The sequence below is a fragment of the Parasteatoda tepidariorum genome, chromosome 12, assembly GCF_982258835.1.
Source record: "Parasteatoda tepidariorum strain Cologne lab strain chromosome 12, Ptep-v5.0, whole genome shotgun sequence".
Taxonomy (NCBI): Eukaryota; Metazoa; Arthropoda; class Arachnida; order Araneae; family Theridiidae; genus Parasteatoda; species Parasteatoda tepidariorum.
Genome location: NC_141766.1, coordinates 56,197,405 through 56,214,244, shown reverse-complemented (window position 1 = coordinate 56,214,244; position 16,840 = coordinate 56,197,405). Strand labels below are relative to the sequence as shown.

Here is a 16,840-nt window from a genome sequence, read left to right as displayed (position 1 = left end):
CAAAGAAATATCATTGAATGAGGATAGAAGCAGGGAAGTTTCACTAAAATGTGAAAAGTTTACAACAAATAATTGTAAGAGATCAATTCTGAGATTGGTTATTTTCCAGGTATAATGTAGGAGTTTTCCAGCTTTTTTTAAAAAATTGCAATTTTCCCTGTTCTCCTAGACCTGTGGGAGCCCTGATTTTATAATGGTCACATTGAATATGCTAATATACATTTCAATGTGAACTATACCGAGTGTTTCAATGTTTATCTCAGTATCAGTCAGTTGTATATTCTCAAAGTCCTTCCCATAATTTTTAAGCACTTAATAAAATCATTTAAAAGCAAAAGAAAGATCTAGAAATAATGCTTACTTAAAATATCTGAAGCTAGCTGATTTTTAAAAACAAATAATATGATTTATAACTAATCTAATAGTTGAACTATTCATTTGAAATTTCTCTAGATTGTATTACAATCATATTCTTGAATAAACTAGGGTCACATTTTTAAAATTATAATTTTCAAAAATAAAGCATATTTTTTAGAAAAAATGCACAATATTTTCTTAATAGCCTCATTAGCCATTTTTTTTGTTTGCACAATAACTAGTTAAAAATTTTTGTCTCCTTTATTTATTATAAGCATTTTTAATTGTTCCTAACGTTTTTATGAAACATTCAATATTCCTATGATGGCCTTTTAGAGAAAAGCACACACACATAATCAGATCTAAAAAGCAAAATAATCAAATCATAGGTGGTCAACCTTTCACATAACAAGTACCAGTATTTTGACAGTCAAAGAAATTAGTAAAATTTTATTAAAGAAACATTGAATTGTTTTACAAAACTATTTTTTGATTCTTTTACCATTAGATCCCTAGTACAAATATAAGTTTTTAAAAATCAGAAACATTAAACACAAAATAAAGAACAAAAACTCAGGGAATAATGTGATTTGCTAGTTTTATTTGGTTTTAAGCAGTACAAACTATAAGAAAGAAATTACTTAAACAGTTTGATATACATATTATGGCAAGTGTCATATATTGTTACCCTCAAAGCAGAAAACAACACTTTCAAACATAACTGATTTCATTTCTATATTACTAAAATCTATTTATATATATAAATATATGCAAGAAAAATATAAATACTTCACAGAAATACTGATATACATAAATCCATGTGATCCTTTTAGAAACTGATTTGTGCTGCTGTTTAAAAGAACAGAGCTTGCATCATTACATTGGAATGATAGCACCCAGTGGAAATGGCAGTCAATTATCAGTCGCAGTTACAGACTAGCATGCATTAGCATAAGAATTGAATAACCAACAAAATTCTTCACATAAATAATATCAAGCGAAATAAATAATTTAAATATTCAGTTTATTTTAAAGTAAAGAATAAATAATTGAAGTTATTAATTACCATCTAGCAATTATAATAATACTGATTTTAAACAAAATACAAGTTGAAATTTGAAAGACTGCTTTTTTTCATAACATCTAAGAAAGGCAATCACTTTAATACAACTTTAAATACATATTTAAATATTCTTTGTGTGTTAAAATATCTCAAATAGACAGTACAATTTGCTAGGAACATCAGTAAAAAAATCACAATTAGTGTTTATAATAATCTTATAAACATAACAATATAAAATATATACAAAATGCAAAAAAGTTGAAACATTGAGGGAAAAGTAAAGACAAGGTTGAGTATTTCCACAGTCGCTCCCCAGACATTTAATTCATTATAAAGAAGCTCATTAAAAATTTCAGTCAAAGTTATATTATTAAAGCTAAAATATATATAAAATATATTTTCAATTATACCACAACTATAGCCTCTCTATATTGAGTAAAAATATAAAATGGAAAAAAAAGAAAAAGTTTGAAAGAAAGAAAAAAAAAACAGATATATTCTACACTTAGGAAAACAAAAAGATGCTGAAATGGAACATGTTAAGAAATTCCCTTTAAAAATAAATAAAATAAGAAATTAAATTAATGAATAAGTTTGATACTTAAATTGATGCCAAATTTCACATATCTTTCTGTCCGCATTAAAAGTAAAGAGGAGTTCAATTGAATTCTAAAATGGGAAGTGTCTACTTGGGTTGTAGTATGAAAAGCTTATTTTTTTTTACAATATAAATTTTTTTCTTTTGAAAAAAAAAATTTTTTTTTGGTAATGTTTTAGGCCTAAGATAGTCTACTATTTAAGCTTAATTTTAATGAATTTGAATAGAATTTATGAATAAGCTCAATCTTGAAAACTATAAATCTTCGGTTATTATAAGCAGATTTTCTCAAGATTTTCAAAACATTTGTAAGGGTATTTAAAATTTGAATTCGACATAACTTCCTTCATAAACACTTTTTCTATATTTGTCTGGAAAAAAACATATCCATTTCAGACATAAAAATTGTCTCTCAGTCTTGTTTTGAGGGATTGACAATTAACTAGTTTTATCATCAATAAATGTATATACTTATAAAAAATATTTAATATTAATCTTTTTATACGAAGTGATTTTCTCAAAATATATCATTATTTCAACCTCTTTAATATATCTTGTATATTTAAAAGAAAATTTGTAAAAAACAAAAATATATTACTTGATTATACAATACTTTCAAACGTATAACATTAGTTTCCCAGCATTGAAAAATATAAAACATAAAAAAACATTTCCAAATCACACATTAAAATTAATACTTTCAAGCAAGTTAACTGTAATTTAATCAACAGAAATCAAAGAAACCTGATTGTCACAATAACAATTTATACATAGGTGTTTTTTTTGTACAAACATGTATCACATATAAAAATCATTTTCTCAAAATATATTCTATATTACAGTACGGCTACAAATTTTAGAGTTTAATTCAAAAATAATTTGTAAAAAAACTTTTTTGTGAATTCAACTCTAAAAATACAAAATTTTTTATTTAATTACAAAGACAATAATGGCCAATAATAAAAGAACTGTAAATTTTAAAAGTAAAACAGTTCATAAACAATAACTGATGTGTGATTATTTCCTATTATATAGTATAATTGTTAAAGGCAGCAATATGGGCACAGTTGAAACTTGTATTTAACTACATTAATGATTATTTATTCAAATATATAAAACTTAACAACTAGTTAAAACATTTATGCTTAAAAGTCTAATTTCTAGCAATATCTTCAATTTATACAAAAAATATATTATATGTACATTTTACATATTTGTTATATTATTGATATAGAGGTATACTTTTTACATTATTTGAATAGACCATATTATTTACATAGATAACTATCTTTTTAAATGTGTGTTTTATTGAATACATATAAGGCCCATAGAAAAACTAAAATTTCATTGAACAATAAAATTTTGTAAACACAAAATTTTGTTTTTACCCTTAGTCCATAGCTAATAACTGGTTAAAAATCAAATATTTTATCAAATTCTAAAAGAAGAAATTCTACAATTCTATTTTGATGCATCATATCCAAAGCAATATTTGATGAAACATATTCTGGCCACATTAAAGTTGGTCCAAACACAATGGCTAAATTTTGCACCTGCATACGATTCTGTTTGTGGTATTCTGTAACCCTGAAATTAGAAGAATTCGAATAAGTTATTTAATTAATGGCATTTGAAATCACTTGAAATAAAACTACAATAATATATCTAACAATTAAACTACTAGCTATCAACCAATTGGTGATCATTGTCCCAGATGTAACAGTTCTCCCCTATTTTGAGGGTGAAATTTTTTAGTATACTTTACACCTGCAGAAATCAAGACAAAAATATCTCAATTTCAATTGTTATGAAGGCAAACTTAAACCCCCAAATTTTGTTTCTTTTCCTAATAATTTTATCCCTCCCATAGTGACAAGTGACAAACTCTTTCCAAATCAATCACATCATCAGAAAGTCATTTCTATTTATAGATCAGTATCACAATTCAGTACCACTTGAACTTGGGGATCTAGTAATTACCTTTTCCATAAGAGTCCAGGTCTAAAAAATCAGGATTTATTCCATGGAAAATATTGTTTCGTTACTCGATGTCAAATAGATAAATATAACAGGCGAGAAAAATGTTTTGTTCGTAATAATTAATTGTAATACTAATGTATTATATGAAGTTATAACGAAGATTGGGATAATAAATCAAGGGTAACAAAAACTGAGCAACTAAAGTGGATTAAAAAAAATCTGTAATATATTTTTTTTATTTCTCTTTTATCTTCTGTTCACTGATATGCACGTGGAATGCATTTCCCCCACCACCTCGTAAATAAAAGAGAAAACGAAATCAGCATTCCACTCCTGTTTCATTGATGGCAGCTAAGCAGGAAAAAAAAAATTTCCAGACACACAGAAGAAAATAAAACATTTGTCCTTTCCCTACTCCCTCTCAATCTAAAGATCTTTAAGGTCACGTAAGAAATAATGAAGTTTTCTCTTGACAAATGGGAAGAAAATACCCCCGCAACCACATTTTTCCTCTACTCATTTTCAAGGTTGAGACAAATTTCTCTTTTTTCTTCAATCGTTCTAGTTCAAAATGGTGGGAAAGCCGAGCAAAATTTCCCCCAGTTTTCTGGATACCGGCCAACATATGTAACATTACTTCCTTTATGTAATTATTATGCATTTAATATATGTAATATTATTTCACAATATAGCTTAATCAAATCAGTATAATTAATAATAATCTTGATGTTTTGGTCAAGCATACATTTATTAATAACTATTTTTACTTTAACACAATATTATACTGAATAACTTTTTTAAATAGTAACTATTAATTCTTGATAAAAAAAAATTACCTACTATGTTTCACATTTACATTTTTTTACCCTTCTTGAATTTTTGTTGAGAAAGCTCATGAATTCAGTATTGCCGAGTTGGCATGTCTGCTATTCACTCTACTTTACAATATTTCAAAACCATAGAAAATATGCAATAATTTTTTAAAACAGAATAAAACAAATGGAATTTTAGGGTTCATTTTAATAAAAATTTCACAAAACCACACAATAATTTAATAAGTATATTTGAACAAATTACTTAACACTATGTTTTTATAAAATTTGTAAGTATATATTTTTTTATTTTTATTAATTATACTAGCCGCCTGAGGCGGCCAGCTGTCCGCCACGCTAAAGATTTTCACAAATAAAGTTTTTTAAAACATAGCAGGAAATCTGAAGATTAGTGGACAATTAAAGTGTTCCTGTCCTGCAATTTTGTCTTAAATTCCTATTTTATATATTATATAGCTACAATGCTTAAGAAAAAAAAACTAAAATACTAAATACATGAAAAGAACACGAAAACGAATTAATTTTTTATGGTATCAATTTCTATTTCTATATAATTTTTTATTGTATCAATTTCTATATCTATATCGCTACAAAAATTATCGTCTTCGCTTAAGAAAAAAAAAATAGAGCGTGTAAAGAAGAAGAAAAACTTATTATAACAATTATGAACAGCGACAAATATATCAAAGCGAAGCGTTCTATTTACGTATCGAATATGTTGCCACATCTTTAATACAAAAGTTAAACTTTTCTCCACTTTGATAAATGTAAACTAATGCGAACCTTACAATTAAATTATTAATTCCTTCGTATATTATTGGTTTAAGTTGTCGAAAATTAATATTTCAATTGTAAGGTTCGCATTAGCATACATTAGCTCTTTGAAGCAAAAATAGATGATGAGTCGGCCTGTCTAATTCAGGGGTTCTAGTTTTTTGAATATGGCTCTTTGAAGACGATTGTTACGTCAAGCGCTCAGGTATTATAATTTTGATCTAGTTGCGCTTGTATAATTTCGATCTAGTTGCGCTTTCTACGCATTTTGTTAACATCGTTTGGTTTGTTATTTCTAAGTTAACTTTCAAAAAATTGGCTGGCAACAGCCAATTTTTTGAAAGCAACGAAAAAGCATAGATTTTCTTACAAAATGACTTATAACTAAAAAACTAATCCAAATTTTTGAAAAAGAAAAAAAATACTTCTTCATTATGTCAAAACACAATTATGTGCCGAGTTTCGTGCCTGGGCGAGGCTTCTGGGGCGATATATTGTGATTACAGACACACACACACAGCCGCTTTTATTATTATGTATAGATTAGTTAGAACTTATCAGCATCCAAATAAAACATTTTTAATGGCTCAAATTACTAAAAAAAGAGCATTTAAAAAGAAACATGATTCTTAAAATATTAATTATACAGGTTTAAATTTTTGAGAAATACATACCATTCCATACATAAACATTTCTGCTCATTTGACAAAGTAAAAAAATTTTTTTCAAGAAATCCTAGCAGTAAATGTAATTGTCTAAAAACGATATTTTGTTCATAATAAAAAAAACTATAATAAAATGCAAAACAAAAATTTTATTTAAAATTTAAACCTCATAATGAACTACTCTACCATTAATATTAATTGACTGTTTCAAACTCTTCCATTTTTATTGAAAATAAGATTGAATATCATAAAAACATTTAGAATTAAGCAACATATACCTCAATAAATGCTTTAATAGCATCTTCAAAGTTTCATAATTTGGTTCTGGCATTTTTTGAACAAGTTTACAAAGAGCATCCAATTTACTACTTGAATCAGGTAAAGCTGAAAAAATTTAAATTGCAAAAGTTAGCAAAACAAATCACTGATAAAATTTTTAAAACCAAATATCATAGATGCTAACAATAATTTAAATCTTTTGATACCTTGTATCTTTTGGCACCTTTGCAACTAAGTGCCATTCTTAATGGTTCAAAAGAATGAACTCTAATATGAAAATTAATATGTGCACATGATATTTTGAGCTATAAAAACAGACACAAAAACATACTATATCTGAATGGATTTTCTACTATTAAAATTTGGATGTCACCACAATATGGAAAATATACTAGTTTCAATAGTTTAGTCAGGAGAAGCATAAAATATTTGAGGCCCTTATTGTTAGTTTAACTTTTTACATATAGTGCCATATCTCGAGAAATTTATAAACAAATCCAAACAATTAAAAAATTTCTTTATCCAAAGATAATTCCTTCAAAACATATTTTCATTTGTAAGGTATACAAACTTTTAAGCCATATATACAAAAGCCATATTAAGCCTTAGATAGTTTAAAATTGCTATTTTAAACTTTAGAATTTTATAGGACATAATACACAATTTGGACAAAAGCGACCCAATAGTTTATAAGTAGTTTTCAGAATATCAAAATAGCCACATTTTCAAAGTTTCATTTTTCAAGAACTACTTGACCAATTTTGTTCAAATTTTGTAATTTAAAAAAAAAAAAATAGTGTAAGAAATAGTCAAAATAACAAATAATCATTAAAATAGAATTTTTACAAGGAATTATCATTGGATAAACAAATTTCTTAATTTTGTGCAACAATATTTTGATTCATTTATAAAATTCCCAAGTATTTATTAACTTTCCATGTGAAATTAATATTAAGAGCCCAAGTTTTGACTGCTATCCAAACCAATAGTCTATAATCAATATTAATAGTTCTGATCAACTATTGAGATCATATTTTCCAAATTGCAGCAGCTCTCCCCTCATTTTGATGGTCAAAAGTTCAAATCCATAAGAAAATTATATATATTCAGAGAAATTTAATTAAAACAAAAGTGTTTTAGAGTGATATCTATTATTTTGCACAATGAACTATAATTACTAATATTGCATGAATAGCTAATTAGTAGAAGTTAAACAGTAGAAATCTGCTTTTAATTATAAAAATTATCATATACTTTTTAATCAAAGCAAAGTATTAGGTTCATGTAACTGTGTAATCCTCCTGTGGCAAATATTAAATAAAATGAAAGAATCTAATAACATATATAGTAATTTTTAGATAATATCATTAATTTATTATTTTAAACACTGGTAATTTTAATATACCATATTTACAATCATACAATAATAAAAAATTGATATTGACATTGATTAGCAACCTGTGTAATTTTAGAAATTAAGAACTCTAGTCTCAGATAATAATTTTATAACATTATTTATATAGTGTGTACTTTATAAAATAAAATTAAGAGGTAAATTCAGACAATTCATTCAGAGGTTAATTCATCACAGCTTTTGCTTAGTGAATATAGATATTTTTTAATTTATGGACAATATAAAAAAATACTCACACTAAAAATCACATACAATACAAATAAAAGCCCAATTTTTGAACATTTGTTTTCAGAAATGTCTATTTTCTAAACACTTTATAACAATTATTAAAGAAATTATATTTCTATAAAAAAAAATTCATTTATTTCTTAATACTTATGATTTGTTGCAAAATCTTAAGTATAAGAAGAAAAAAAAGTTATTTCTTCTATGTAGGAAAGCTAAATCTTCCTATTGCTTTAATGAGCAGACTTGAAGAGTTGTTTAAATAACAAGAGCAGTTATAAAGAAAAAATAAATAAACTTAAGAGAGAAGAATAAATACTAAATATTAATGAAACTGAATATTAATAATGTTTGAAAGAAACTTTCACAGTAAAGTTTCATTTATGGTCTTTTCATTGATGTTTGTTTTTTCAAATTGTTAAAGAATAACTTTAAATATTATTTCAACATTTTATTTTTCCATATTAATTATTTCATTAATTTGTATAATATTATTTTCTTTTATATATTTTTTTATATAATTATAAAATTAATAAAAATGAATGAGACACTCTAAGATAAATTTTTTGGGTGACTGGACATTATATATTAGATGACCTATTTTGGTCAAACCTGTTTCAGGGTTGAGAACCACTGTTCTACATAACACAGTGTTATTTTTACATTCTAATGGATGCAAATATAACACTGTGTATGTAATGGTGCTTTTTCAAACTGTTTAAGAATGACTTTAAATATTATTTGAACATTTTGATTTTCCATATTAATTATTTCATTAATTTGTATAATATTATTCTGTTATTTTATATTTTTTTAATATAACTCTTTCATATAATTATAAAATTAACAAAAATGAATGAGACACTCTAAGATAGATTTTTTTTGGAGACTGAATATTATATATCAGATGACATATTTTGGTCAAACCTGTTATCAGGGTTAAGAACCACTGTTCTACATCATACACAGTTTTATTTTCACATTCTAATGAATGTAAAAATGACAGTCCAATGAAGCAGTCTACTGCAATATAGCCTTTTTATAAAACTATTCGTAAAAAAATTATAATAATTTAAAAAAAAGTTATTTCAAGACCATTTATCAAATAAAATTATTTATAAAAAATTACATAAAAACAGAAATGTCCTGAAATTTTTTTAATTAAAAACTAATTTAAACATACCAATGGCATTCAAAAACTTGTCAAACATGCAAAATGGAAAAAGTGGTTCCTTCATCTCTCTAAAGAACATTTTCAAAGCTCCCGTTAAAACATGAACATCATCTTCCTCATGGAGACAAGAATAATCATCTACATTTAAAATTAACAAAATTTTAGAAAAAAAAAACATAACCATCTACTTCAAAATATATGCAAAAATGAATAAACCTATCAAGGCAACAAGAGTAATACTGTGTTTAACCATTTAAGCATGTTCAGTTGTAACAAAAACTACTTTCTCTCCATGTAAAACAAGAAGATAAAGTGAAGCAAAGGAAAATTCTATTTAATTTTAATGAAAATTATAATATTAAGAGAGTTATATGTAATTTTTATGCACTATGAACACCTTAGAAAAAGACATTTTCTTAAATTCAAACTTAGAAAGCTCTAAAGGGCTAAATCAATTATTTTAGTTTCCTTTCTTTTTTTAACTAATGTATCAAACAGTAGAATTTATAAGAGTCATAGTAGTAAAAATAATTTTAAAAAAATATTTTAAAATAGATATTAATTATTTTATGTATAAATATAGGAAACCATAATATTACACATTAAAACGTTATACAAGTTCTAAAATATTTAGAAATTTACAAACTAAATTCTCTCTTTACATATTTTCTGAAAAATGATTAATTTTCCTGACTTTTTCAGGCATTCTAGATTGTCAGACATCCTGTTCTTATTGTGAAGAGTATTTAAGCAGATTTCACATCTTGAGCTCAAACAGTTAAAGATACGATCTTTAACTATAATTTTAATGCAAATCACAGGGAAGAAAAGCATATGAGATATGATTTTTTGCTATTGAACGTTAAACTTAAAAATTTCCTGAACATAAGACATACATTTTTTATATTTCACATAAACACTGTGTGAGCATTTGAGGTAAGCACAAGAAACAACTCAAATTAATATTTAAAAGTAAAATAAAAAATTGGGAGTATTTTTAGTGCTTAAAAAAGTTTTAGAGGAAGTTTGATTTTGACATGTGAAATATTCATCAAAACACATAATGACAGTAAATATAAAACAACAAAAATAAGCTTAAATGCATCTATTTGAATAGAAGTTAAAAATCAGAACTTATAAAATTTTCAGAAAAATTTCAGCAAGTTTAGTAACTAACAAATAAAGGTTTTGTCTCAAAATTCCAATAAGGTAGAAAATTTTGAAATTTCATAGGCATAACATTTTCAATAAGAGTTAATGTAAGATCAGCCTTAAACATCAAATACACATATTCACTATTTTTAAAATTATAAATGGGAGTCAATTTACAAATCACATTGATTTTTTATACCAGACTACTTGGTTAATACTTTTGATTAATTTACCTTGATTAACATGGATTCTTATTTTCTGTACTTGAGAGAGGTTACCACTTGCTCTGTACAGCCCATCAGCTGTTAATTCTAAGAAATTAAAGGAAAAATGTTATGACTTTACAGTAAAAATTCAATTGGCTAGAATCAAGAGGACCAAATTCAACACAGATAAATAAGTGAATTGCAATAAATAGGCATTTCAAAAGGGAATAACACCAAAAACCTTCTTTTTAAGTTTTGATATAAATAATGATAGCAACACTGTTGGCATTTTTATTCCATCATGAAATGAACTGCAGTAGCAACTATCTAGAAAGAAGGTATCTAACCTGAAGCTATTAATCATGCATTTGCAACGCAAATATCACCATGTCACTTATCTAAAACAGTAACTCACTAGGATTTTATAGAATGGCCACAACAGTTAAAAGCTGAATACAATAATTTTTAAGATGGAGATAAGAGAAGGGGTAGTAGGTAAAATGATGATGCAACAAATCAAAAAATAAAGATAAAAGAGATTCTTAAATAGTTGAATATTGGGAAGTACTGGAAAAGTCTCCAATTAAATTGTTAAAATTTTTTATACAGCACAAAGTACCATATCTAGATGTCAATTTACCAGGAGGTTCCATTTTATGGACACTTTTTAGCAATCACAATAAACAAAACTTAGGAAAAAAAATTGTTTTCTTTTTCTTCATGCTTGCTATAAGCTAAAAAAAATTACGCAAGAATGAGAATCCTCTTCTTTTCCATCTTTTTATGATTTTGAATAAACTTTTGATTTTTATTTGACTTTTACCGAATTTTCGCTATAATGTGTTAAAAATATTTGGTTATAGCAGAAACGAAAACTGGAGTTCTGTGATTATGTTATTTTTTTCTCTCTTGTCTCATGTTAAAAGATTACTATCACCAAGAATTATTCCCTCAGTTTCAGAATGCGCATGTGCTTTGAAAAATTTGTGAATTTGAGATGAAATAGTCATGACTATACAGTGATTATATAAAACCATGATTCAAAACTTGCGGATCATAATATTATATCATAAAAGAAATCAAATTTTTAAAACTAAGTGGAAATCCCAAACTGTTGAAAATGCAACCAAAAAAAAATGCAGAAAATAAAATAATCAAAAAACGAGTGCATTAAAAAGGATTCTTGAAATAAGTGATTCAAAATTTTCCATATGAAATAATGTAGGAATAAAAAATTTCAATATTGTGAATATTCATAGCAACAAGGAAAATGCAACTGATGTAACTGATCGAAACTGCAATGATTGATGATGGAACCATGTAGTGTAATGGGAGAATTGTGTGTAAAAAAGTGATTTTTCAAATGAGTGTTTGAAATCACCCGTATTCAACACTTGTAGTGTAAATAAAGTAGCATTAAAAAACATTTAAAATCATGAATATGCATGGCAATAACTGATGAAAATGTGATTGTAAATCCATGGGGATTACAGGCGAATCCTCAATAACTGAATGAGTGAAAGAGGTGATTCTTTAAATGCTGCAATTCCAAATTTGCCCAACGAAATAATATCGTATCAAAATAATTTCGAAAATGCATGGCAATAACTGATAAAAATGTGATTGTAAATCTATGGGGGATTACAGGTGAATCCTCAATAACTGAATGAGTGAAAGAAGTAATTCTTTAAATGCTGCAATTCGAAATTCGCCTAACAAAATAATATTGTATTAAATCATTAAAATTTTAAAAACCGTGTGAAAATATGTTACAATAATTACTGAAAAAATTATTGACAGAACCATGCGAATTAACTGTGAAATTGTCGCTAATCAAGTGGGTTGATAAATGATTGACTCCATATGCATTTTAGAATTTGCAGTGAGTTATAATGGCTTATTTAATTATCAAGTTTTAAAACACAATATTTAAATCTGTAACAATAGCTGCAAAAATAGCATCTGGCAAAAATCATGTGAATCTATAATGGAATCTTCCCTAATCATCTCTGTCAAAATAAAAAATGAACTCAATTGTGTGATTCAAAATTTGCAATACACTAAAGTCATAATAAATCATTGAGATTTAAAAAACTGCATAGAAATATACAATAATAACTGCTGAAAATGCTATTGTCAATTGTAGAGATCAATAGAGAATGTAGAATTTATAAAAATATTAATGAAAATTGCCTTTGCTTATTACAATGCATTATGCAAAATATTGCTAGAACATTTGAGTAAATATTCGCAAATTGAAATATAACAATAAAATGTTAATTTTGCCAGTAAGAGTTAAAAAAAATCTTGTTTTTAATTTCTTCTTGCTGCTTTTTTAATAGATAAACACTTATGCAGTCTCAATAACTACAAATGAATTGTTGAAAAGATGATAGCAGTTAAAGAAAAACAAACTTTGGGAAGAAGAATAAACTATGGATATTATTTATTAAGCTGAATATTAATAGTGTTTGAAAAGAACAGCAGCACACAAGATTTGTTTACTTTAAATTACAGATGTTTTTATTAAGAAATTAACTCAATTCTGCTCTTTATATTATTATTTTTTTTAGTTTCATAAAATTTACATTTGGAAAATTTTGAGGCTCCCTTTTTAATGTTATTTTTATCTGTTTTTTCTGCACTGCCAATTGTTCACATCCTAAATTAAGAAAAGAAAAGCGTATCTTTATCATAACAGAGAAATTTTTAATAATCGTCAGCTCACTTTTATTATTTATGTTTTTTACATACATATTTTAAAATACCAAACACTCTTCAGTTTTTAAATGTTATTTAGCCTATTAAAAAACGTTGTTTAATGAAATTGATGTTAATTATCATCCATTTGTCACTTTTTTATTGAATAAGGCTGATTTGATGTTTACCTTAAAGGCCTATTATCCAGAAAAATCTATTTTCTGGATTTGCTAAGTCCCAATGATTCCAGATATGGTACTGGTACATTGCAGTAACAAATCCAGGTCAAACAGTAAAGAACAATGTTGAATGATTTCAAAGCAAAATTCAAATCAATGATTAGAGCTCTATTCTAATAATGGTGAATAACATTCCATCAATGCTGAATAACGTTCTAATTCTTCATACAATGTGAAAAAATGCTGCATAAAATTCCAATTCTCTATTCTAACAATATTCCATTTCACAGTGTTATTTTATACATATCTTTTATGTTCCGTAAGCCGAATTTTACAAACATATTTGGTTCGGTAGCTTGCATTCAATAAGAATTTATCAATAATTTGAATGACTAAGAGACATATGGAATGAGTTATTGATACTTAGTTTATATGTACAAATACAACAAAGCAGCATCTATGAGATGGAATTATTTAAAAAACAATATGCATCTTTTTTATGAACGTAGCTTTGAGCTATACCAGATATCTAGCATTCACAAAGCTATAACACAGATCAAAAAATCCAGTTGCTCAGAACTAAGCTACCACTCAATCAACTTTCAATTATATCCTTAAATGTGCAAAAATCATAATTTAAAAAGAATTTTAACATTAGGAAAGATATAACCAGGGTTTGTTAACTATAATAAAGTCACATTTATGTCAACAGAGTTTGAATAGAAGTTTTCTTATCATGTAATTTAATAGCATATCTTTGCATTTTTATAAAAGTTAAAAGAAAACACAAAAATAACTTTCAGCACATAATCTAAGAATATTTATCAACTACATAAAAATATAATTCATACTACATAATTCTTTTAAATTTAGATGGATCATCAAACAATAATTCTTTAATAATTGGTAACTTTTGATAATATTTGCTTGAATATTTGCATCGATGAATATTAAGCAGAAAATTTAGTTAAATATCAATGTATAAATTAGAAGTAAAATTATAACCCAGCTCAAAAGTGAAATTAAATAAATGTATGAATCACACACAAACCAGCATTTACCTTTCTTTTCAATAACTTCAATGCATTTCATAACAAACCTAGGCACTTTCCCATTTTCTCTCACACATAAATTTTCCAAGTGACAGCCAAATACAGGTTCATCTGCAAAAATGTAAGAGATTTTTTAAAAAACAATTTCTATATTCAGAGTCAAATTAGAACCGGCCTAATCAAAATTTTACAGATAAAATGCTTTGTTTTTTGGGTGAGAAAAAGGAGACCTAAACACAATGCAAAAGTCATAGAAATTAGTCAGTGATATACAATATAGGATTTCAAAAATAATATATATTTTATGTTAACAAACTATCCACGGTAAATAAGACCAAGTACAATTTCAAAGCTATGAGGGTCAATTTTCCCAAGATTGATCAGATGGAGTTTCTGCACAAACATATACTTAGTTTTAGTGTTATTTACTATAATCCAATCCCATGAGGTTTGAATCGAATTCGATAAGGTTGAAGGTTAAGGTTGATAAGGCTCTTTGTTCTAGCTTATATTAAACATATAGACAACAGATTAAGAATAATCTTACTAATGTAGATGACTGAATTATTTATGCAGTTCTGTTATACACATAACCTATTTAATTAATCACTTGTCTACTGGCTTATCTCATTTTAAAAAGCCAAACTTTATTAAATTTTTACATAAAATTAAATATTTAATAACAATGTAAAAATTTTCAAAACAAAAAAGTTGGAAAAAGAAAAACATTTCTTTTTTCAAATGATTTAAAATTATCAGATTTCAAATGACTTTTCAAACCTTTATTTTTAAATTCAGCCTCTGCATTGCAATGTCAACCATTGCATGCCCATTATTTTGTGTAACATTAGGCATAAAGTAAAAAAAAAATACCATTAGGAGGAGGAAAGGGAAGAATGATACTGAAATCTCTGAGTGTAGCTTTAAAAAACCAAAATGTTTAATATTCAAGGAAAAAAAAGCACTAACGCTAATTATACCACTCCTGTCAAATTTAATGTTCTACATCAATAATGGACAGCACATCATTGTAAAATTACAGTATGCATTTCCCACTTTATGAATTTTTAAAAATGATATCTTTGTGAAAATGATTAGCATAACTTGTATGCATATTCTAATAGAAACTAAGAGTAAAATTCAATTTTTTTTTACTTATTAATTTTTTCCTCTTTCTAATTCAGATTTTTTCCATAACAAATAATATTTAACACAATGAAAAACACAATAAAATATTGAGAATTCTGGTGGAATTCAAGAAACTCTTACCTAACAAAATTCCCTTTTCTCTTAAGCTCTCAAGTGTGGGTCGCCTTACAAAGAACTGTTTCAGCTTATTTCTAATTTTTCGTTTCTTTTCAGCTGGGATAGAAATATCATTTTCTACATCTGCACTATTTTTTCCATAATTGTAATCTAATAAAAATCAAAGTTTTTAATGAGAAAAAACATTAACACAATTACAAATAGTAGGAAAAAAAATTTATAAACTAAAAAAACACAAACATTTTATGTGTTCAGAGAATATGTTTTTTATGTTCTTATACTTCTGGTTGAGAGCACTCAAGCATAAAAAAATTAGCTACAAAATTAAACAATTTTTTTTCCAGTTTATGGCATATTTTCTTAAAATAAAGAAGTAACTCTTTACAACTAGTAAACTGTATGAAACAAGGAAGATATGAACAAGTATTTTTTTTTGTTTCGAATATATTTTTGTATTTTCCTCAAAGAATAAATGCTTATGAAAATATGTGTTTACAAAGTCATTCAAAAAGATTACAGCTACAAAGATAAGAAATATTCAAAGAGAGAATTTTTGTTTAGGTACAAAAAATTTATGAGTTCTAAAGACAGAATTGTTAAAACAAAAATTAACTCATATAAAACCTTATTTAGACCAATTGCATTGTAGACAAAAGTACTGACCATTAAAATTTGAAAAAGTTGCTGATTTTTTATAAGACATAAGCATTCCCAAATTAGTGGTCTTAACGATCACTATTAAATTGTTCATCTTGTTGTAGAATTTACCTTTATTGAAGGTTTTCTTTAAATTTTGCACAAAAAAAACTGTTTATATTATATTTAACTACATGAAATACTGGACCTTTTACATTCTGAATCTTAATGTTATTACCAAACAAATACAGAAAGTGCAAATAAGTTGGCATTCTGGTATTATCACT

General features: G+C 25.9%; 1 protein-coding gene across 2 annotated transcripts in view; it reads right to left on the bottom strand.

Annotated features, from left to right (window-relative positions):
• Positions 1-2,732: 2,732 nt before the first annotated feature.
• The window catches only part of LOC107452360 (rho GTPase-activating protein 12), a 45,709-nt gene continuing 31,601 nt past the window's right edge, over positions 2,733-16,840 (bottom strand). For both annotated transcript variants that reach the window (XM_016068831.4, XM_071188237.2), the window contains 6 exons: positions 15,921-16,067; positions 14,661-14,762; positions 10,748-10,825; positions 9,372-9,500; positions 6,549-6,654; positions 2,733-3,605 (listed from right to left, as the gene is read on the bottom strand). In XM_016068831.4, the coding sequence (XP_015924317.2) occupies positions 3,431-3,605; positions 6,549-6,654; positions 9,372-9,500; positions 10,748-10,825; positions 14,661-14,762; positions 15,921-16,067 (737 nt within the window). In that variant the 3' untranslated portion in view covers positions 2,733-3,430. The remainder of the gene's footprint in view (positions 3,606-6,548; positions 6,655-9,371; positions 9,501-10,747; positions 10,826-14,660; positions 14,763-15,920; positions 16,068-16,840) is intronic.